Here is an 18,976-nt window from a genome sequence, read left to right as displayed (position 1 = left end):
TTATTAAACATGATATATCACTACAGTAACATTATTAAACCATTATGTACAATGATATTAACATAAGGTAAGAAAACTCCTTTAAACTGCTCTTTGCAGAGCCTGCTCTACATAGCTGAATTTATATATATATCTTCCCTCAGATGGCCTGCCTCAAAAGTTTTAGGCTTCAGAACTATATGACAGCAAAAAACATTTCTACAAAATTAGTTGATGTTTGTTAGATAGGCCTACTGTAGTGATAACCTATTGGTAACATTCAGACATTCTTGGGCTGAGACACCTATAGAGCATTTGGAGATGCATACGCAACACTAGAGGGTCATTATACATTTATATCATTTTACAAATTTTTACCTTTTTCCCAATCAGGGGTCTTTGACATTAATTAGATGGACAGAGATTAAGCCAATCTCTATTTGGTCACTAAAATGTCAAGAGTGCATCACAGCTTTTGACATCAGGCAGACATACAGGAGGTATGAGCAGGCATACATAAGGTATAATCAGGCATACAGGAGGTTTGGCAGGCATCAGCTCCACATGTGTTAGACTTCTGTTGGCACGGAACAGTGGATGTTCTCTCATGTTGTCAGCAATTGATCACAATTTCAAATAAGAAAGTGATTTCAAACAGATGCTTTGTGAGATGAACATAGTACCATTAAACGGGGCTATAACATGCTGCGTAACAGCAGTGTTGTCTCCTCGTAATCACAGAAAAAATAAATTAAAATACAAGACACACTCCAGCACATAAAGCAAGAGTTTGGCAATCTTCAGGGAGACGTTTCAAACAAAGCGAGGAACTTCAGAATGTTTTGAAATGGACACAGCGTAAGCAGTACAGCATTTAGAACATTTTCTTCTTTAAAATTGTGAAAAAAAGGAATGTGAAAATGTTTTTACAAAATTAAAAGACTCAAATAAAAACAGTTACACAATAAAAACACCTTAATGAAACATTGACTTCCCCTCTAAGATCCTCTCCAGTGATGTTTACCTTTAAGGTAACAAGGGCAGAGTCCCACTCCAGGACCCTCACACAAGGGGTTGAGAACCAAACACACGCTAGCCAAAGGACCAGGGGTTCAAAGACATGTGTTAAAGGGGCACATTGTTAAAAAAAGAAATTAATGAAAAATGTACAACGGTTGTTTGTGTGATTTTCCAGCATTTGGCGATGTTTATACCAGCCTGTGTTATTTTAGGAGGACTGGTATGGCTATAGAAATGGTAAATGTGGATGAGGTAAAAAAAGAAAAATACAACCACTTCTGCTGAGGTGCCTTAGCCCATGGGTTGAGGTAGAGCGGCAATAACACATTGAACTCCTCGTAGATGTAAAGGAGCTCGTCTTGTTCACCTACAGAAACTGGCCTTTTTAAATAATAAAATTCTGTTCTCGAATTTGTTTAACCTTGTATAAACAGTAATGGACAATACAATTAAATAATATGGCCAAGTTTACTTTCGTGGTGGAAATCAACCCACCATAACATCTCCAAAATATACGGTGTTACAACTGGTCAAATGTCATGCCTTCATTGGTTTCCCATGAAGACATCAAGACATCACAGGCTGATTAAAAAGGGGAAGGTGTGTGTTACTGCATCTACACACATCAAGCGGATATCGGAAACCATTAACACACAGGCCAACACACTAATGCAATGCGAAAGGAGAGGGAATGATTTTTTTCCATCCTACACAAATAAGCACAAAATGTTTGTTACAAATAAAAGAAAGAGTAGTTCTTAATTCAAAAGAAATGTTTGACCATCACTGAACAGAGGACACACACACACACACACACACACACACACACACACACACACACACACACACACACACACACACACACACACACACACACACACACACACACACACACACACACACACACACACACACACACGAGAGAATATGGGGGCGGGGCTAGTATGAGAGTATCAGAGTCCTTAGTGCCGGTCCAACAGTCCCATCCAAGAAAGTCTGTCTGTCGGTGTATCTCTCCTCCCTCTCGGGCTCTCGGCCCCTGCAGATGCACGCTCCTGAGCCGGTGGTGGATGGAGGTCCAGGTCCAGATCCTGGAGGGGCTGCAGCTCAGCCCAACGGCTCACAGGTCTGTCACCTTGTTTTCAACCGCCGCAGCGATCTGCTGCAGCCGGTAGCCCAGCTGCATCTTCTGGGCCGTGGGGTCTTCCTCCAGGGCCGTGATGATCTGAGGTGGACGTCAACACAGGTCAGAGGAGCACAACCTCCACCAACAGGGAAAAGGAAGTGTTTTAGGGGACACACACACACACACAAACACACACACACGAGCAGCCCACCTGGTCGTAGTACTTGTTGATGTACTTGTACAGCTCATGGAGGGCTACAAGGTAATTCAACTCTCCCGAGTAATTCTGTGAGGTGGGGAACCACATGAGCATGAGACCCATTTCATTATAGACTTCATCATGTTCATCATTTCTATGCGTTTTTCTTAAGTAGAGACCCTTATGTAAAGACAGTTCTGCTCACCCTGGACAGTTCGGCCAGTGCAGAGTTCATCTCCTGGTCGCTGGCGGAGATGGTCTGCCTGATGTCGGCGTAGTACCTGCGGTGTGGGAACAAACCAGGCAGCCGTTGAACACTGCTGTACTTTGGACTGGGATGACACAAATACTAATGTAGCTTCATGCAATACCCCCCCCCCCCCACAATAAGTATTCGCAAACTGACAAACCTTTCTACCATCTGCTTGTAACGGGGAATGTCTCTGGCATACAGCAGCTTGTTGATGGGTGAATCCTGGTGGTGTGGACGGAGGCCCAAGAGGAGACACAGGAGAGGGAACACAGTGAGAATAAGCACACGGCTTACAGCACAACTAGGATTCAGCCCCAGGGGGTGAACCCAAGCCCCAGGGGGTTCAGCTCCAGCTCACCCGGCCCAGCTTGTGTTCAGCGACGGTGCAGGAGTCCATGAAGGTCTGTGCGATGACAGAGAGCACCGCATCCACGTGGTCCGAGGCCTGCACATCAAAGATGAACTGGGGGTTCTTCACTATGTTGATCCAGAAACGCAGCGGTAGGCTGGAGGGAAAGAGGGAGGCAGGAAGGAAAGTGGTTAACATGTGATGTATTGAAATGTTTGGTGAAATGCAGAGCCCGCAGAGTCCCGGTTCAGTAAAGGTGGTCCCTGTTGGTCTTCCAGAAGTGGATGGTCTCAGGTGTGGTGTGTACCTGTTGGTCTACCAGATGTGGATGGTCTCAGGTGTGGTGTGTACCTGTTGGTCTTCCAGATGTGGATGGTCTCAGGTGTGGTGTGTACCTGTTGGTCTTCCAGATGTGGATGGTCTCAGGTGTGGTGTGTACCTGTTGGTCTACCAGATGTGGATGGTCTCAGGTGTGGTGTGTACCTGTTGGTCTTCCAGATGTGGATGGTCTCTGGGTCTGTGATGCCGTGGTGGGCCGCCTGGTCGTCCAGCAGGTCAAAGAAGTACTTGACGGCGAGCGGGACAGGCCGGCTGGTGCTCAGGATCACGGTGAACAGGTCGTCCACAAACTTCTGAAGCGTTCCCTGTGAGACCGCGGGACAAAGCGCAGATTCAGATGATCTTGGTTTGGTTTTGGTTTGACACGTGGATCCGGAAAAGATGATTGGTGATTGGTTTAGCTGTCTGTGGGTGTAGGTCTTACGCGCATACCAGAGTTTGATTGACATATTTAAAGCCAATCGTTTGGGAGAATCTTAGACAATAGACACGGTGGCCGGACTACCCCGACTGCTCACAGTAAGCCGGAAGGCCGGATTGTTCTATTAACGGCATTCCGGAAAGGTAAGAATTAGAAGAAAAAAACATTGCGTGTTTGTATCCCTTCGAAAATCAACCGCCCATGAGAGCAGCCAGTAAAGAGGCCCAGTAAAGCCAATCTTCATGGCCCAGTAAAGCCAACCTTCATGGCCCAGTAAAGCCAACCTTCATGGCCCAGTAAAGCCAACCTTCATGGCCCAGTAAAGCCAACCTTCATGGTTCAGTAAAGCCAACCTTCATGGCCCAGTAAAGCCTACCCCTACATGTAGGGCTACTCGATTATGGGAAAAATCATAATCACGATTATTTTTGTCAATATTGAAATCACGATTTTTCAAAACGATTATTTTTTAGTTTAAAAAGATGTTGCATTTATTCAGCATGTCTCCCCCAAAACAATACGTAGTAACTAAGAACTTAGAAATGTCGCATAAAAAAATTCACAAAATGATCAAAAAGAAAATGTTCCAATCCAAAATGATAATAATAATAATAATAATAATAATAATAATAATAATAATAATAATAATAATAATAATAATAATAATAATAATAATAATAATAATAATAAATTGTATTTATAATGCACTTTATATTCAAGAATCTCAAAGTGCTTTAAACAGATGTGTCCACCTGTTCGGCCCTTTCTATAAAAAAAAATAAATAAAAATAAATAAATAAATCATTATGTTAATTTTGTGATCGTTTGACGCTAAAATCGAAATCACGATCAAAATACGATTAATCGCCCAGCCCTACCTTCATGGAGAGCAGGCGGGTCAGGTATATCTCTGGGATGGCCTTGGCCCGCTCCCTCTCCCTCAGGCTGCCCCGCCGGTGCTTTGGCAGCTCCGGCTCCTCGCCCGCCTTCACCAGGTGCCACAGCCGCACCCCCCCCTCGTCTGCATCCTCCAGCATGGGGGTCTCTGGCGGGAAGATGGACAAGCATCACACACCCAGCGTCGCTCTACTCAACACAGTATGATTGTGTTGGCATATGTTATTTTCAATTCAGCCATTAATGATGCGTCATCATGGGATAAAAACATGATGGATGGGTTCCTCTGTATCTTGTACCGGGGCCCAGGTAGAAGACTGAGCTAGTGAAGGTAAGTCTACTCGACGTGCCCTGGTACATTAAAGCATAGACCTATACACATAGAAGACGCATTGACTGCTGCGCCTGTTGCTTGGCTACGTCAACATTGAGTAAATAACACCACAGACTGTGGTTGGAGGAGGTCTGTTCAGAGGGTATGTCCAGCTGGCCACAGTACAGCCATGCCTCCCGCAGGGGACCCGTTACTATCACAGAGATCCAACGGCTCTCCTGGGGACCTACTCTCTCCCGCCACGTAGTCATGGTTGTCGTGGTGAATGTGTTTGCTGTGGCGTGGAACCAGCACCACAGTCGCACCGTCCGGGACCTGATGAGCAAACAACAACACAACTAGCATTACAACTACACACCAAATGAGACAAAAGTGCAGTGTGTGTGTACACTTGTGCACGTATGGGCAGTGCATTACAGTGATGCACACGGACCTTGTAGTGTTGGAGTGTGTTCAGGCGTTTCCAGTTGCCCTGGACAACGGACGTGAGGTCCTCGTCCGACAGGATGAGGTGACCGGCCACACCAGACCGCCATTCTGAAACCAAACAGTCTGATGAGCTGGGACCAGTGGAGTGAGTGAGTGAGTGAGTGAGTGAAGTGTGAGTGAAGTGAGTGGAGTGAGGTGTGAATGAGTGAGGTGTGAGTGAGGTGTGAGTGAGTGAGGTGTGAGTGAGTGAGGTGAGAGTGAGTGAGGTGTGAGTGAGGTGTGAGTGAGGTGTGAGTGAGTGAGGTGTGAGTGAGGTATGAGTGAGGTATGAGTGAGTGAGTGAGTGAGTGAGGGGACCTCACCCAGGTCCAGTGAGTCCACATGGGGCCGCTGGGAGTAGGTGGTGCCCTTGTAGACCTGCTCCAGCAGCTTCTCCTTCACCTGGCTGATGGTGTCGATGTCCAGCACCTTGGAGGGCAGCGGCTGGCTCTCGTTCACCCCTCCGCCCTGAGTCAACACGTTAAGATTCTGGGGGGAGACGAAGCAGCCGGTCACAGCCGGTTTCGAGGTTAGTGCCCTGGCCTCTGAACCAGTCAGGGTTGGGAAAGGGTGACCAAGAGGGTTGTAGTCATAGTAACCATTGGTTAGGGCTTTGCGATATGGACAAAATGTCCTATCACGATATGGTTCAATTCATATTTTCATGACGAAATGAGTCATTTCATGTCTCCATAACGAACGTATCACGATATGAGTAATTTCATCTCCCCATAACGATACGTCTCAGGATATGATTCATTTCATATCTCCATAACGATATGAGTCATTTCATGTCTCCATAACGGTATGTATCACGATATGAGTCATTTCATATCTCCATAACAATATGCATCACGATATGAGTCATTTCATATCTCCATAACGGTATGTATCACAATATGAGTCATTTCATATCTCCATAACGATATGTATCGCGGTATGGGTCAATTCATATCTCCATAACGATATGTATCACGATATGAGTCATTTAGAATCTCCTTAACGATATGCATCACGATATGGGTTATTTTCTGTCAATTCCCAGAATAACCACATGCATCATGACTACTTTTTAATAATCCTATCCCATAAATAGAAATGAAAGGTTTTCTCTTTTCTCCTTTTGTTTGGAAGTGACATTGGCAGAACTGAATAGCCAGTACTGTTCGTAAATCTCCAGAAGACATCCAATCAACAACTGAGTACTATGTTACTGGGCAGCTCCACAGCGTCGTTGTTAGCGTGTCAGTTGACCGGCTGATTAGCTGGAATTCAAACACTAACAAAAATTGTCTTCTAGAAGGGGGGGGGGAGCGTGTCACAAGCAATAGTTTGTTAGTACCGTCGTTGTGTATGAGCGCTTTAACGGGCGGTGTTCTACATGAAAGGCTCCACACAAAGTGGAGGTAGACTGAGCTCAATCCCCACTGGGACACGGAAATCAGAATGAAGCGCTGCTCAGACGCAGCCCCACACATCCACCCACAGCCTATAAAGTATAAAATGAGCCACTACCTCTCTCCGGCTCTTACAGAGATAGCTACGGCACCTCTGCGGCAGACACACCGTGGTGCATGCAGAAGAAAGAAAACGTCAACCAAAGGGGGAGACCAGTATACATGTTCCGGAATATGGTAAAGAGGAATGAAGAAGTGGTAGAGTTTGGCTGCTGGTTGTTATGCAGTGGCTGCTCATGCCAGATTCCTGCCTGATGGCCGGCAGCAGGCGTTCAGTGTGAGACCTGATGATATTTATCAACGTGTCTCACCAGAGTCTTGTACTCCACGTCTTCCCGCAGCAGTCTGTTGTCGTTTAGTGTGTATTTGGCCTTGCCCGTCACAGCGTCCACAGGCCCCTTGTCCACCTGGTGCTTGATGGCCCGAAACAGCATGTAGAGAGACTCACCCGCCGAGTCCTGCACACACACACACACACATACAGCATGTAGAGAGAATCCCCAGCAGAGTCACCAACAAAGGGTAACAAAGGATGTGGCTCTCACAAAAACTAAATTAAAAAACAAAATCTGTTGACCAACATGACCTCCTTGTTCCCTACTCTGAACTCTATGCTGATGAGGTGAACCCTGCGCATCGTTCCTTTACCCCACAGAACTCACCCTAAGGAGGGTATCGGGCCTGTGTCTTACTAAAGGACTCACCTCAGGAAGGCATCAGGCCTGAGTCTTAAGAACTCATCCCCAGGAAGAAATCAGGCCTGAGTCTGAAGAACTCATCCTTAGGAAGGCATCAGGCCTGAGTCTGAAGAACTCACCCTCAGGAAAGCATCAGGCCTGAGTCTGAAGAACTCACCCTCAGGAAGGCATCAGGCCTGAGTCTGAAGAACTCACCCTAAGGAAGGCATTAGGCCTGAGTCTGAGGAACTCATCCTCAGGAAGGCATCAGGCCTGAGTCTGAAGAACTCATCCTCTGGAAGGCATCAGGCCTGAGTCTGAAGAACTCATCCTCAGGAAGGCATCAGGCCTGAGTCTGAAGAACTCATCCTCAGCAAGGTATCAGACCTGAGTCTGAAGAACTCACCCTCAGGAAGGCATACAGGCAGATTGACATCCAGTTGGTCAGCAACTTTTCCACCACTGTCTCCGTTCTAACGTGAGGGGAGAGAGAAGACAATCAGGTTAAGTTTGGCAAAAGCAAATCAAATAGTACAGTCTAAATGTTTCAGGGTATTATATCCTGAGGCCTGCTGCTGGCCCATGACGCCAAATTATTCTTTACCAATACGGCCTGAAACTTTTAATGGTGTGCAATAGTCATTATTATAATAAACTCAAAAATGTTGACCTACCTTCACAATCACTGATTACTACGTAATTACAATGTTCTCTAATAGAAAACGCATAAACATTTCCATTTAATGAACTGCTAATTAGAACAATTGTAAAAGCTTGATCACATTGTTAAAGCCATACATCATTGCGTAAACATGAAACTACCAAGACAGCCCTGCAGCCCCCCGCTAACAAGGTTTCCTCCTAGCTCCTTTAAATCAAGTCGGAAGACTTTTCTGTTTCCCATTTAACCTGTAATTTCTATTTTATCTAAATGTTATATTTCTATTCATATTTTTTTTTCACATTTCTAACATACGTTCTATACTAGATGTTTATTAATCTTGCTGTATTTCATGACCATGTAAAGCACTTTGCCTTGTGTCTAAATTGTGCTATATAAATAAACTTGCCTTACCATCTGTTAGGATGCATTTGAAAAGGCCACAGGACCCACCCACCCACCCACCCACCCAACCACCCACCCACCCACACACCCACACCCACCCACCCACCCACCCACACAACACTCACCTGCGCAGCATGAGTTTGGGGTTCTTGGCCACGTATTGCTCCACCAGGTCGTTGAGCAGGGTCTTCAGGATGTCCGTGAAGTACTCCAGCTTGCCGTGCAGAGCCACGGTGAGCAGGGAGGCCACGTAGGCGCGGTCCCTGGGAGAGAAGGTCCTCTGGCCCTCAAGGGTGTGGATGAACTGGTGAGAGAGCGGAGAAAGAGAACCCGTGTCATTCAGGACGCAGAAACAGGATCATTGGTACAGCACGCAGCCGCATTCTTAGACAGAGTCTTTTCCCCCGTGCAGAGGAGCGCAACGTGAAGCGTTCCATATCCTGATGATATCATTCATTCTGAAAAAGAAGCACGGCACGGTTGGCATGGCGACAGAGTGACAGCTCTACGCGGCGTACCTTGGTGAGGAAGAGCTTGCTGTTGAGGAGGTTGGACAGCTGCACCAGGCCCTGCTCCACCGTCTGCCTCCGGCACTCCTGAACGTCCAGGTCGCGCCTCAGTGGCGACTCCCGATGGCCGGGGAAGAAGATGCGCTCGGCATACTTCTTGTAGTCCAGGAAGGGGATGCCCGAGCCCACCAGGTCGCTGGACATGTCCATCATCTCCGTCATGAGGTCTGGAGGAGCAGGGGACAGAGGGGGCTGGTTAGAAGGTCCTCATCCTCATCGTCATCCGCTTATCCGGGGTCGGGTCGCGGGGGGAGCAGCTCAAGCAGAAGGTATCACATTCAACTATCTGTCAAACATTTAGCCAGCCAGAGAGAGGACTTCAGATATGATGAAGTCTAAAGTGAACGGGAAAATCTGTAAGGATGAGCAGGTTGGTGTATATTTGTATTGGTCAGTGAAGAGAGGCTTCCATTAAACGGCCTTCTCCCTGTACATCACCTCTTCCTCATTATTTCAGCTAGGTCTCACTTAATCACACGTGAATGGTCTCAGTGGTCTGGTAACAAGGACTATATAGAGGACTAGACCAGGGCCCTGCAGACTGACCCTGCACAGGGCCGTGTGGGGTTATGTGTTCCCCGTTTCAGCCGATGAGGGGCCTGGCAGCCTCGGGCGTCCTCACCTGTGAACTCCTTCTTGCAGCGGTCCCTGACGCTGGTCTCCAGGTTCTCCAGCTGGATCTGGACCTTCTTGTAGTCCCTCAGGGCCTGCTTGCTCTTCCTCCTAGACACGCCAGTGGGGAGAGAAACCGCTGTTTAGATCAGCAAACCCCCCTCTTTTACACACCTTTTATAGAGTTTTCAATAGTGGATAACATGATGGATACAAAATAGAATTAATAAAGTGATATATTTAACATTTATTTAACCATTTGAGGCCACTCCTCCTGCCTTGGAGGTTTTCCAATAAACCAATTTGTTGTTGTGCCCTTCTTACTTGGTGCAAATAAAATGTCATCATTCAAAGATCCTTTTTATCACATCTTCAATGTTCCGAAGATACCTTTTATGAAAGCTATTGGGAATTCCATATTCCAAAACATTCCTTACAACCTTGTAAACATTTTCCGAATGTAAACATATCTTAGAACCATTCACACCAACATGTGGAGGATGTTCCTCCATGTCCATGAAACCTGAGAGACACAAACCTGTAGATGAGCACTATGATGAAGACGATGAGGGCCACGATGGAGGCCCCCACGCCCACTCCAATCCGCGCCTCCATGGGGAAGGTGGCCAGGCTCATGGTGTCGTATTGGACCTTGCCCAGAGAGAAGTTGAGGTTGCCCATCTGGACCTGAAACACACCTTGTTCAAATCAGAGACGGTTTCTGTAGTTTCATCAAACACCACGGAAACATCAAACCAAAAGCAAATGAGTTCACGGTTTCCCCACTTTAAAAGCGGGTATGGGTCTATTCCATCGTAGTGCAACTCCATGGATCAACGTGTCGACGGTATTCCAGTCTCCCACGTGTTTTCAAGGGACCTTTCCTGGATGAAATCCCATGTTGATAAAGAAAGGCCCCTGGCCACCGACTGCAGCAGCTGCGTCCTGTTTGAGCCACACCTTTGGTCGGGGCCCGTACCAGGGCCCCCGGGTTAGGGCCACAGCAGGCAGAGCTCACCGTGAAGTCCGGTAGGCTGTCGGAGCCCTCGCGCTTCTTGCCGTTGGGTCCCGGGCCGGGCTGCTGCGGCGGGGGCTCGCAGTACAGGTGGTTCCTGGTGAGGGTCTTGACCGCACACACTCCCTCGCCCACCAGGACCACCACCTCCTCCTTGGTGATGGCCAGGTCCAAGTTCTCACCCTGGGCAAGGAGAGCGGTCATTTATATAACACTTTCTCAGTCTGTTTCTGTCTCTTTCTGTCTCTCCCCTCCCTCCCTCCCCGAAAGACACTTTACCGGCTAAGCATGTGTATCTTTCTACCGTCTAACCCGGCGGTATGACATCACAGAGAGACCAGCGTTGTCTAACCCTGCAGTTTAACCATCACAGAGAGACCAGCGTTGTCTAACCCTGCAGTGTAACCATCACAGAGAGACCAGCGTTGTCTAACCACAGCCGCTCTCTGCCCTCAGTCACGCTGTACAACTGCTCGGCGGGCCGGGCCGATTGCAGCCGGTGCCACACGGTGGACAGGAAGTACGACTGCGTGTGGTTCTAGGAGCTCACGAGACCAGGGACAACACGTCCTTTAATTTATAACTGGAACCCCCCACACACACACACACACACACACACACACACACACACACACACACACACACACACACACACACACACACACACACACACACACACACACACACACACACACACACACACACACACACACACACACACACCTCCAGCTGGATGAAGCTGCCTGGGTTATAGCGGTAGGCCTTGAGTGGCTCCTGCCTGTTGAGGCTGTGCAGCAGGGGGTTGGGCTGGTAGTGGAAGAGCTGGGCGCTGAGGCCACTGAATGGGAAGCGCAGGTTGTCCAGCAGGAACTCCACGGTGACCTCTGACCCCCACACCGACTCGTCCACCGCCGGCGAGCGGCACAGGATCAGGGAGGAGGAGTTGACCTCACAGCGCTCCGTGAACTACAGGAGAGAGACCGGTCACTAACCGCCAAATCCCAGCACTTTATGGACCCCAGTGGGCTTTTGGGAAGAGACATCAATATAACATTCGACCAGAGGTGGCGCTGTTTCTACAGTAGACTCTACAGGTCCTGTAGATAAAAACTGTCTCTTAACATCGCAATAAAAACAATTGATGTGGGCCTTTCTCACACACACACACACACACACACACACACACACACACACACACACACACACACACACACACACACACACACACACACACACACACACACACACACACACACACACACACACACACACACACACACCTGTTTGACATAGCAGAGGGGGTCGCTAGAACAGACCAGGTCTGCTACCATTCTGATCAGCCTCTTGGGTTGGCCTCCTCTCCTTCGCGACTCGCCCCCCCCTCCACTCCTCCTCCTCCTCCTCCTCCTCCTCCTCCTCCGGGTCTGGCTGATGGGGTCCAGGGGGGCGATGGTCACCACCATGCGAGGCTCCTGCACCACGTCCAGGCTGTGGCCCCACACGTAGATGAGGCGTCCTCCACTGGGCCACACAGAGAGGAGGATTCATTCATTCATTCATTGCACTTTCAAATGACCCAAAGCGCTTTAAATACCAGGATGTGTGTTTGTGTTGGGGGGGGAGAGACCGGGGATGATTAGGGGACTATGGCAGTACATGGTGGGAATGTGGCCCTGACCCTACTCTAGTGATGAGTAGAGACACCGGGGTTAGCCCCCTACTCTAGTGATGAGTAGAGACACCGGGGTTAGCCCCCTACTCTAGTGATGAGTAGAGACACCGGGGTTAGCACCCTACTCTAGTGATGAGTAGAGACACCAGGGTTAGCCCCCTACTCTAGTGATGAGTGGTACAGACACCGGGGTAAGCCCCCTACTCTAGTGATGAGTAGAGACACCGGGGTTAGCCCCCTACTCTAGTGATGAGTAGAGACACCGGGGTTAGCCCCCTACTCTAGTGATGAGTAGAGACACCGGGGTTAGCCCCCTACTCTAGTGATGAGTAGAGACACCGGGGTTAGCCCCCTACTCTAGTGATGAGTGGAGACACCGGGGTTAGCCCCCTACTCTAGTGGTGAGTAGAGACACCGGGTTAGCCCCCTACTCTAGTGGTGAGTAGAGACACCGGGTTAGCCCCCTACTCTAGTGATGAGTGGAGACACCGGGGTTAGCCCCCTACTGTAGGGATGAGTAGAGACACCGGGGTTAGCCCCCTACTCTAGTGATGAGTAGAGACACCGGGGTTAGCCCCCTACTCTAGTGATGAGTGGAGACACCGGGGTTAGCCCCCTACTCTAGTGATGAGTGGAGACACCGGGGTTAGCCCCCTACTCTAGTGATGAGTGGTACAGACACCGGGGTTAGTGAAGGGTGGAAGTAGCTTCCAGCCGGTATAAGCCGGTATTGCTATGCAGGAAGCCATGAGGCTGGCTCTGCACAGAGAAAGAGAGGACGATTTACTTTCCCTCCTTTTTCTTTTTAATCGGTTTACGCTGGCCCAATAGCTGCCCATTGGGGCCCCTGCTGCAGCTGTTGGCTCTGTTGGGGCTGTTCTACAACGTGGCCTCTGAAGCCCTCGAGACTGAACTGTGATCAAGGAACCACGACAATAGACTGAGCTTAAGGGAGAGGAAGACGCCATGTTTTGTGTTGCCGTCCAACCCTTGTGCGACCAAACACAGGATGTTTGTGGCCCAATGTCCAGAAGTGTGGCAGGAAGGAAAGAGGAGCGCGTCCCCCGGTCTGCGAGGCAGCCGTTGCCGCGGCGCATTTTGGCAAGAGGGTCTACACACCGACATCGCTGGTAGCCCCACACACACACACACACACACACACACACGGGGGGCGTACTTCAGGAAGCTGCTGGCGGGGGCTGCGCGGGTGACGTTGGGGTTGGGGGTGTAGCGGTAGAGGCTGGTGTGCAGGTGGCGCTGGCTGGCGCCGTAGTGCAGGGTGACGCGCTGCTCCCCGCTTCGGTTGCTGGCGCCCGTCACACACACCACGCTGGCCTCCTTCACCTCAGACACACTGAGGGGCAGGGGGGGGGGGAGAGGGGAAGGAGAAGGAGAGAAAGGAAGGGAGAGCGGGAGGTTGGTTGAGGAGAAAGGCGCCACAAAGGAAGAACTCGTGATTCCTGAAGTCTGAACAGAAGTTGGTATGGGGTCCATCTGAAGCCCTGCTGTTCAAAATGTGCATGCAGGGTTGTCAGTGAGCGTGCGCGCTGCGGTCGGTGGTGCTCACATGCTGCAGGGCACCCCGCCCACGGTAATGGTCAAGCCTGAGGGCCGTCCGGTCAGCAGGCGGCGCCCCGTGATGGTCAGCGCGGTCCCTCCTGCTTTGGGGCCCCTCTCTGGGGACACGCCCATCACAAAGGGGTCCTGGGAGGGGAAGAGATCAGGGTTCGACTTCAGGAAGTATTACCATTACTTCCGTTATTTAATAATAATCAAAAGCGTTATTTGATTGTTATCAAAAGCAAAAATTGAAGTAGGGTCAAGCTGGGTCCATTTGGTCCAGCAGTGAACATAAGGGTTCCTTTGGTCTGAGTAGATTGAAAGGACGTGGTCATTTGTAAAGGACATCTTTAGCGCGGCATATAACTGCATGTAGGCATTGTGTGTGGTTCATCACCTGGTAGCTGAACATCTGGCTGGACAGGCCTCGCTCTCCTCCGCTGACCTCCACCGACACCTGGCCCACCTTCTCCCCCCCACTGGCCTGGGTCTTGCATACGATCCTTGAGAGCAGACAGAGTGTGTTCCATCAGTGGACTGGGACGTCATGGTCTCAATGATGCCCCCTGTATGTTCAGCAATTAATTCATGACATGCTAACCTTTCTGCAGCTTTGACGCAGCATACATAGTTTTAGATTCTCTCTAGAGCACAAAATAAATCGAATGAATATTGCAATTAATCAACTTCCATGAAAGGAAGTTGATTAATTGCCCACACATGCAGAGCCAGGCTAGTCTCCGGCCAGGCTAGTCTCCGGCCAGGCTAGTCTCCGGCCAGGCTAGTCTCCGGCCAGGCTAGTCTCCAGCCTACCTGGTTGAGATCTGGTAGAGTCCGGGGATGACGGTGCAGGGCACGCTGACCACCCTGACGGTGTGGAGGACGTCCTCCGCCTTCTGGCCCAGGTTGGAGCCCCAGATGGTGACCTGTGTGCCGCCCTCAAGCAGGCCGGACAGCGGCTCGATCTGAGGGCCGGAGAGCAGGAATGAGGCTTTGAAACAGCTCTGGACAGCTGCTGAATTAGATTATCACACCAGCCTGCAATATAGGCATGTAATATTGGATTGATCTTCTTATGATGTTTTGACAACTTTAGGCAACGCCACAGAGTAGAGATACGGCCATAGCGGTTCCCCAGAAGACAGACCGTGCCATACGGGCAACCGGCCAGCAGATGGCAAACAAGTGCAAATATAGTTAGCAACATGTTTCTCCTGCTGCTCAGACTAGCTGTACAGTGATTAAACGATTCCTTCAGGGGGCAGAGTAATGATCAAAGCGCTGCCTGTTGGACGTGTACGCGTGTAGTGGTGCTCAGAGCTGCGTCTGGTTCAGCCTGTGTGTGTGCGTGCGTGCGTGCGTGCGTGCGTGCGCGTGTGTCTGTGCGTGCGTCTGTGCATGCGTGCGTGCGCGTGCAGACTCACGTTATGTATGAGCGGGGCGGGGCACGTCTGCTGGACGGCCTCGCTGCCGCACGACTCGGAGTAGAGGCAGCTGGCCCGGCGGCCGCCGCACCACACGCAGTCGTACTTCCTGTCCACCGTGTGGCACCGGCTGCAATCGGCCCGGCCCGCCGAGCAGTTGTACAGCGTGACTGAGGGCAGAGAGCGGCTGTGGTTAGACAACGCTGGTCTCTCTGTGATGGTTACACTGCAGGGTTAGACAACGCTGGTCTTTCTGTGATGGTTAAACTGCAGGGTTAGACAACGCTGGTCTCTCTGTGATGTCATACTGCAGGGTTAGACAGTAGAAAGATACACATGCTTAGCCGGTAAAGTGTCTTTCGGGGAGGGAGGGAGGGGAGAGACAGAAAGAGACAGAAACAGACTGAGACAAACTGAGACAGAGAGACAGAGAGACAGAGAGACAGAGAGAGAGAGAGAGAGAGACCCTAACCCTAACCCTAACCCAATGTGGGTGCGATAACTTTCCTGATTGTTGTGCGTCTCGGTGGGGGTATATTTATTTGGTCTATTTGTTATGAGTTCAATTCAGCTAGATAACCCCTCGGTGGGATTAAGTGGTGAAACACAAACAAATTCCATCTTTGTCCGGCTTACCACGTAGAGACGGATCGCTGTCCACATGGAAGGTGTCCCTTCTCTTGACGAACACCAGAGCGTCGTTCTCCTCCTCCAACGAGGTGTAGGAGTACTGAGGAAGGAACCACATGTTAGTCTCCTCCACATACCACGAGGACCTTCTGCTATTTGATACCGTTTCATTGAGATTTATTATTTTTAAGATTTTCCGATGACATTTAGTAGCCAAGTCCTTTATTGAGAGCCTGACTGTCCAATGTTAACTTCCGGTTTCTATCAATTCATCAAATTTGTCACCAGAAGTTGAACACAAAAAGCACAAAATTATCCTCAAATTAAAAGTCATATTCAAACAAAAATGAAATACAAATAATATATAAAACAACAATATTAAAATTAATAGATTAATTCAAAGTATCCGAAGTAAAGAGGTGTGCTGTCTCTCCACTCTGAGGCTCTGCCTACAACGCTCCACCCTAGATCAGGGTGGAGCTTGCTGACCTTGTGCTGCTGACAGGTGATGTAGAAGATGGAGGAGTTGAACTCATCCGTCTCCACGTAGGCGTCCACCACCACCGTCTGGCCCTCGATCACCAGCACACACTGGTATTCCTTGTCCTGCACACGCACAAAACCACCCTCAGGGAACACACACTACCCCCCTGATGATACAATTCATATATCCTGTTAACATAATTGTGTGTCTATCCTTCTTGTCATTGAAGGCAAGGCAAGGCAACTTTATTTATATAGCACTTTTCATACACAAGGCAGACTCAAAGTGGTGAAGTGGTGTGTGTGTGTGTGTCTGTCACTCTTGTCATTGTAGTGGTGTGTGTGTCTATCCTTCTAGTCATTGAAGTGGTGTGTGTGTGTTTGTGTGCGTCTGTCACTCTTGTCATTGTAATGGTGTGTGTGTCTGTCACTCTTCTCATTGTAGTGGTGTGTGTGTCTGTCACTCTTGTCGTTGTAGTGGTGTGTGTGTCTGTCACTCTTGTCGTTGTAGTGTTGTGTTTGTCTGTCACTCTTGTCGTTGTAGTGGTGTGTGTGCCTACCTGGTAGAGGTGCAAGTTGTGGGCAAGCAGTGTGATCTTCCGCTCCACCTGGACAGGAAGCAGCGACGAGCCCTGAACCTTCTCCACACACGGGCAGGCGGAGGGGCCCACGCTGACGTAGGGACCCTCGTCCCCCTACACACACACACACACACACACACACACACACACACACACACACACACACACACACACACACACACACACACACACACACACACACACACACACACACACACACACACACACACACACACACACAATGAACCCAGCCTTCAGAATGCAGAATCAGAACCCTTAGAGCCGTGATAGCCAACAACATGGGGAGACGGGGGAAGCCAGTGCTGCGGTGAACCACTTCAGAGGTTGTGTTTCAAGGTGATCTATAGCAGACACACAAAAAGATCCCAAATGAAAGAGAAAGACAAGGGGACGAGGAGGCGGGGAGGGGGGTGTCTGAGGCGGCCAGGGCCCCAACACAGGGGTCAAGGAGCGATGGAGGAAGAAGAAGGAGGAAGAGGAGGAAGAGGAGTAGCGGGCTGAACTCACCGGTAGGAAGCCATCGCTCACATCATACTGGTAGTCGGGCTCCGAGTCCGTGTCCATCAGGCGTGGGAACGAGGCGGCGGGGTCGCGGCCCCCCTCCCCGTCCCCCGACAGCAGAGTGGCGGCCGAGAACGTGCTGACCGTGTCATTGTCTCCGGCCACGCCCACACTGGCGTCCTCCCCCGCCTCTCCCTCTGAAACCCCTTGGTTGCGGTCCTCCTCCTCCTCCTCCTCTTCCTCCTCGTCCTCTTCCTCCTCCCAGGGCAGCTGCTCGGGCGCTCCGTCGGTGGGCGGGGCGGGGAGCGGGGACCGGAGGGTGGACGCGGGGGGGCCCTGCCCCGCCCGCTCTCCCTCCTCGTCTTCGGCCTCGAGCGGCTCCCCCACGGGGAAAAGCGTGGGCAGGGGGCGGAGCCCGGAGAAGCCCCCGGTGACGCGGGCCCCGGGGGCCTCCGTCAGACCGGGGCCCCACGCAGACTCTGCTGGAGGTGGGCTCGGGGGCTCCCACGGGGCCGTCTCCCACGGGGCCGTCTCCGTGGCCGGCCCTTGCTGGGCCTCTTCGGCCGGCGCCGCCCCGGTGATGGGCTCCAACTCGGCCTCCAACTCGGTCTCCATGACGACGGCGGCGGGGCTGGGAGTCGTGGCCGGCTCCTCGCTCCCCACGCCGGTCGGTACGACGGCGGGCCCCCGGGTGGCGGTGTCTTCCTCCGGCGGGACTAGGTGGGACTCGGGGTCCGGGGCGGAGGGCGGGGCGGTGGGAACGGTGGCCAAGGGTACGATGTCCGGAGGAGCGGCTGTGGTCTGTGCCGGGGCCGCTGGTTCCAGAGTGGTGGGCGGGGCCGGGGTGGTGGGTCCCAGAGTGGGACCCGTCGTGGTGGGGGTGGGAGGGGCCTGGGTCGCTGTGGTTGGGGCGATGGGGGTGGTCACCGGGGTGGTGGCGGTGGTGGTGGTGGAGGTGGTGGTGGGGGTGGTGGTGGAGGTGGTGGAGGTGGTGCTTGTGGTGGTGGAGGTGGTGCTTGTCGTTGCCGGGACGGCCGGCAGGGTGGGGGGAACAGGAGGGGGTCTGTTTGTGGGCGGAGCTGAGGTAGGGAGTTTAAACTGGGAGAGGAGAAGGTTCAGGAGACGATAGGGGGAGAAGGGGGTGGGGGAGGGAGTGGGGCAAAAAATCAAAGCAAAAGGGCAAAGTAAAATAATGACCCAACTCAAAGGTGGAAATGCAACTCAAAATGCAGCGTTGTATAACACATAAGGCCAGCGTCATGGTGTTACTGCTGATGAGGATTCATGTGCCTGACGGTGTGTTTTGTTCGGACTGATGTCTGC

The 18,976-nt window shown here is 50.9% G+C and overlaps 1 protein-coding gene across 1 annotated transcript in view; it reads right to left on the bottom strand.

Annotated features, from left to right (window-relative positions):
* Positions 1-6: 6 nt before the first annotated feature.
* The window catches only part of plxnb1b (plexin b1b), a 67,485-nt gene continuing 48,515 nt past the window's right edge, over positions 7-18,976 (bottom strand). Inside the window, exons 12-39 of the mRNA XM_056605298.1 lie at positions 17,660-18,751; positions 17,111-17,245; positions 16,557-16,673; positions 16,074-16,167; positions 15,438-15,607; positions 14,827-14,978; positions 14,411-14,516; positions 14,021-14,157; positions 13,631-13,807; positions 12,062-12,302; positions 11,505-11,747; positions 10,785-10,964; positions 10,305-10,453; positions 9,777-9,877; positions 9,104-9,321; positions 8,711-8,889; positions 7,926-7,992; positions 7,154-7,300; positions 5,709-5,874; positions 5,351-5,454; positions 5,148-5,232; positions 4,565-4,731; positions 3,410-3,570; positions 2,936-3,083; positions 2,735-2,799; positions 2,530-2,605; positions 2,337-2,411; positions 7-2,224 (exon numbers count right to left, since the gene is read on the bottom strand). Of these exons, the coding sequence (XP_056461273.1) occupies positions 2,120-2,224; positions 2,337-2,411; positions 2,530-2,605; positions 2,735-2,799; positions 2,936-3,083; positions 3,410-3,570; positions 4,565-4,731; positions 5,148-5,232; positions 5,351-5,454; positions 5,709-5,874; positions 7,154-7,300; positions 7,926-7,992; positions 8,711-8,889; positions 9,104-9,321; positions 9,777-9,877; positions 10,305-10,453; positions 10,785-10,964; positions 11,505-11,747; positions 12,062-12,302; positions 13,631-13,807; positions 14,021-14,157; positions 14,411-14,516; positions 14,827-14,978; positions 15,438-15,607; positions 16,074-16,167; positions 16,557-16,673; positions 17,111-17,245; positions 17,660-18,751 (4,857 nt within the window). The 3' untranslated portion in view covers positions 7-2,119. The remainder of the gene's footprint in view (positions 2,225-2,336; positions 2,412-2,529; positions 2,606-2,734; positions 2,800-2,935; positions 3,084-3,409; positions 3,571-4,564; positions 4,732-5,147; positions 5,233-5,350; positions 5,455-5,708; positions 5,875-7,153; positions 7,301-7,925; positions 7,993-8,710; positions 8,890-9,103; positions 9,322-9,776; positions 9,878-10,304; positions 10,454-10,784; positions 10,965-11,504; positions 11,748-12,061; positions 12,303-13,630; positions 13,808-14,020; positions 14,158-14,410; positions 14,517-14,826; positions 14,979-15,437; positions 15,608-16,073; positions 16,168-16,556; positions 16,674-17,110; positions 17,246-17,659; positions 18,752-18,976) is intronic.

The sequence above is a fragment of the Gadus chalcogrammus genome, chromosome 13 (assembly GCF_026213295.1).
Source record: "Gadus chalcogrammus isolate NIFS_2021 chromosome 13, NIFS_Gcha_1.0, whole genome shotgun sequence".
Classification (NCBI taxonomy): domain Eukaryota; kingdom Metazoa; phylum Chordata; class Actinopteri; order Gadiformes; family Gadidae; genus Gadus; species Gadus chalcogrammus.
The sequence above is the reverse complement of the archived record's forward strand: the minus strand, read 5'-3'. Positions and strand labels throughout refer to the sequence as shown.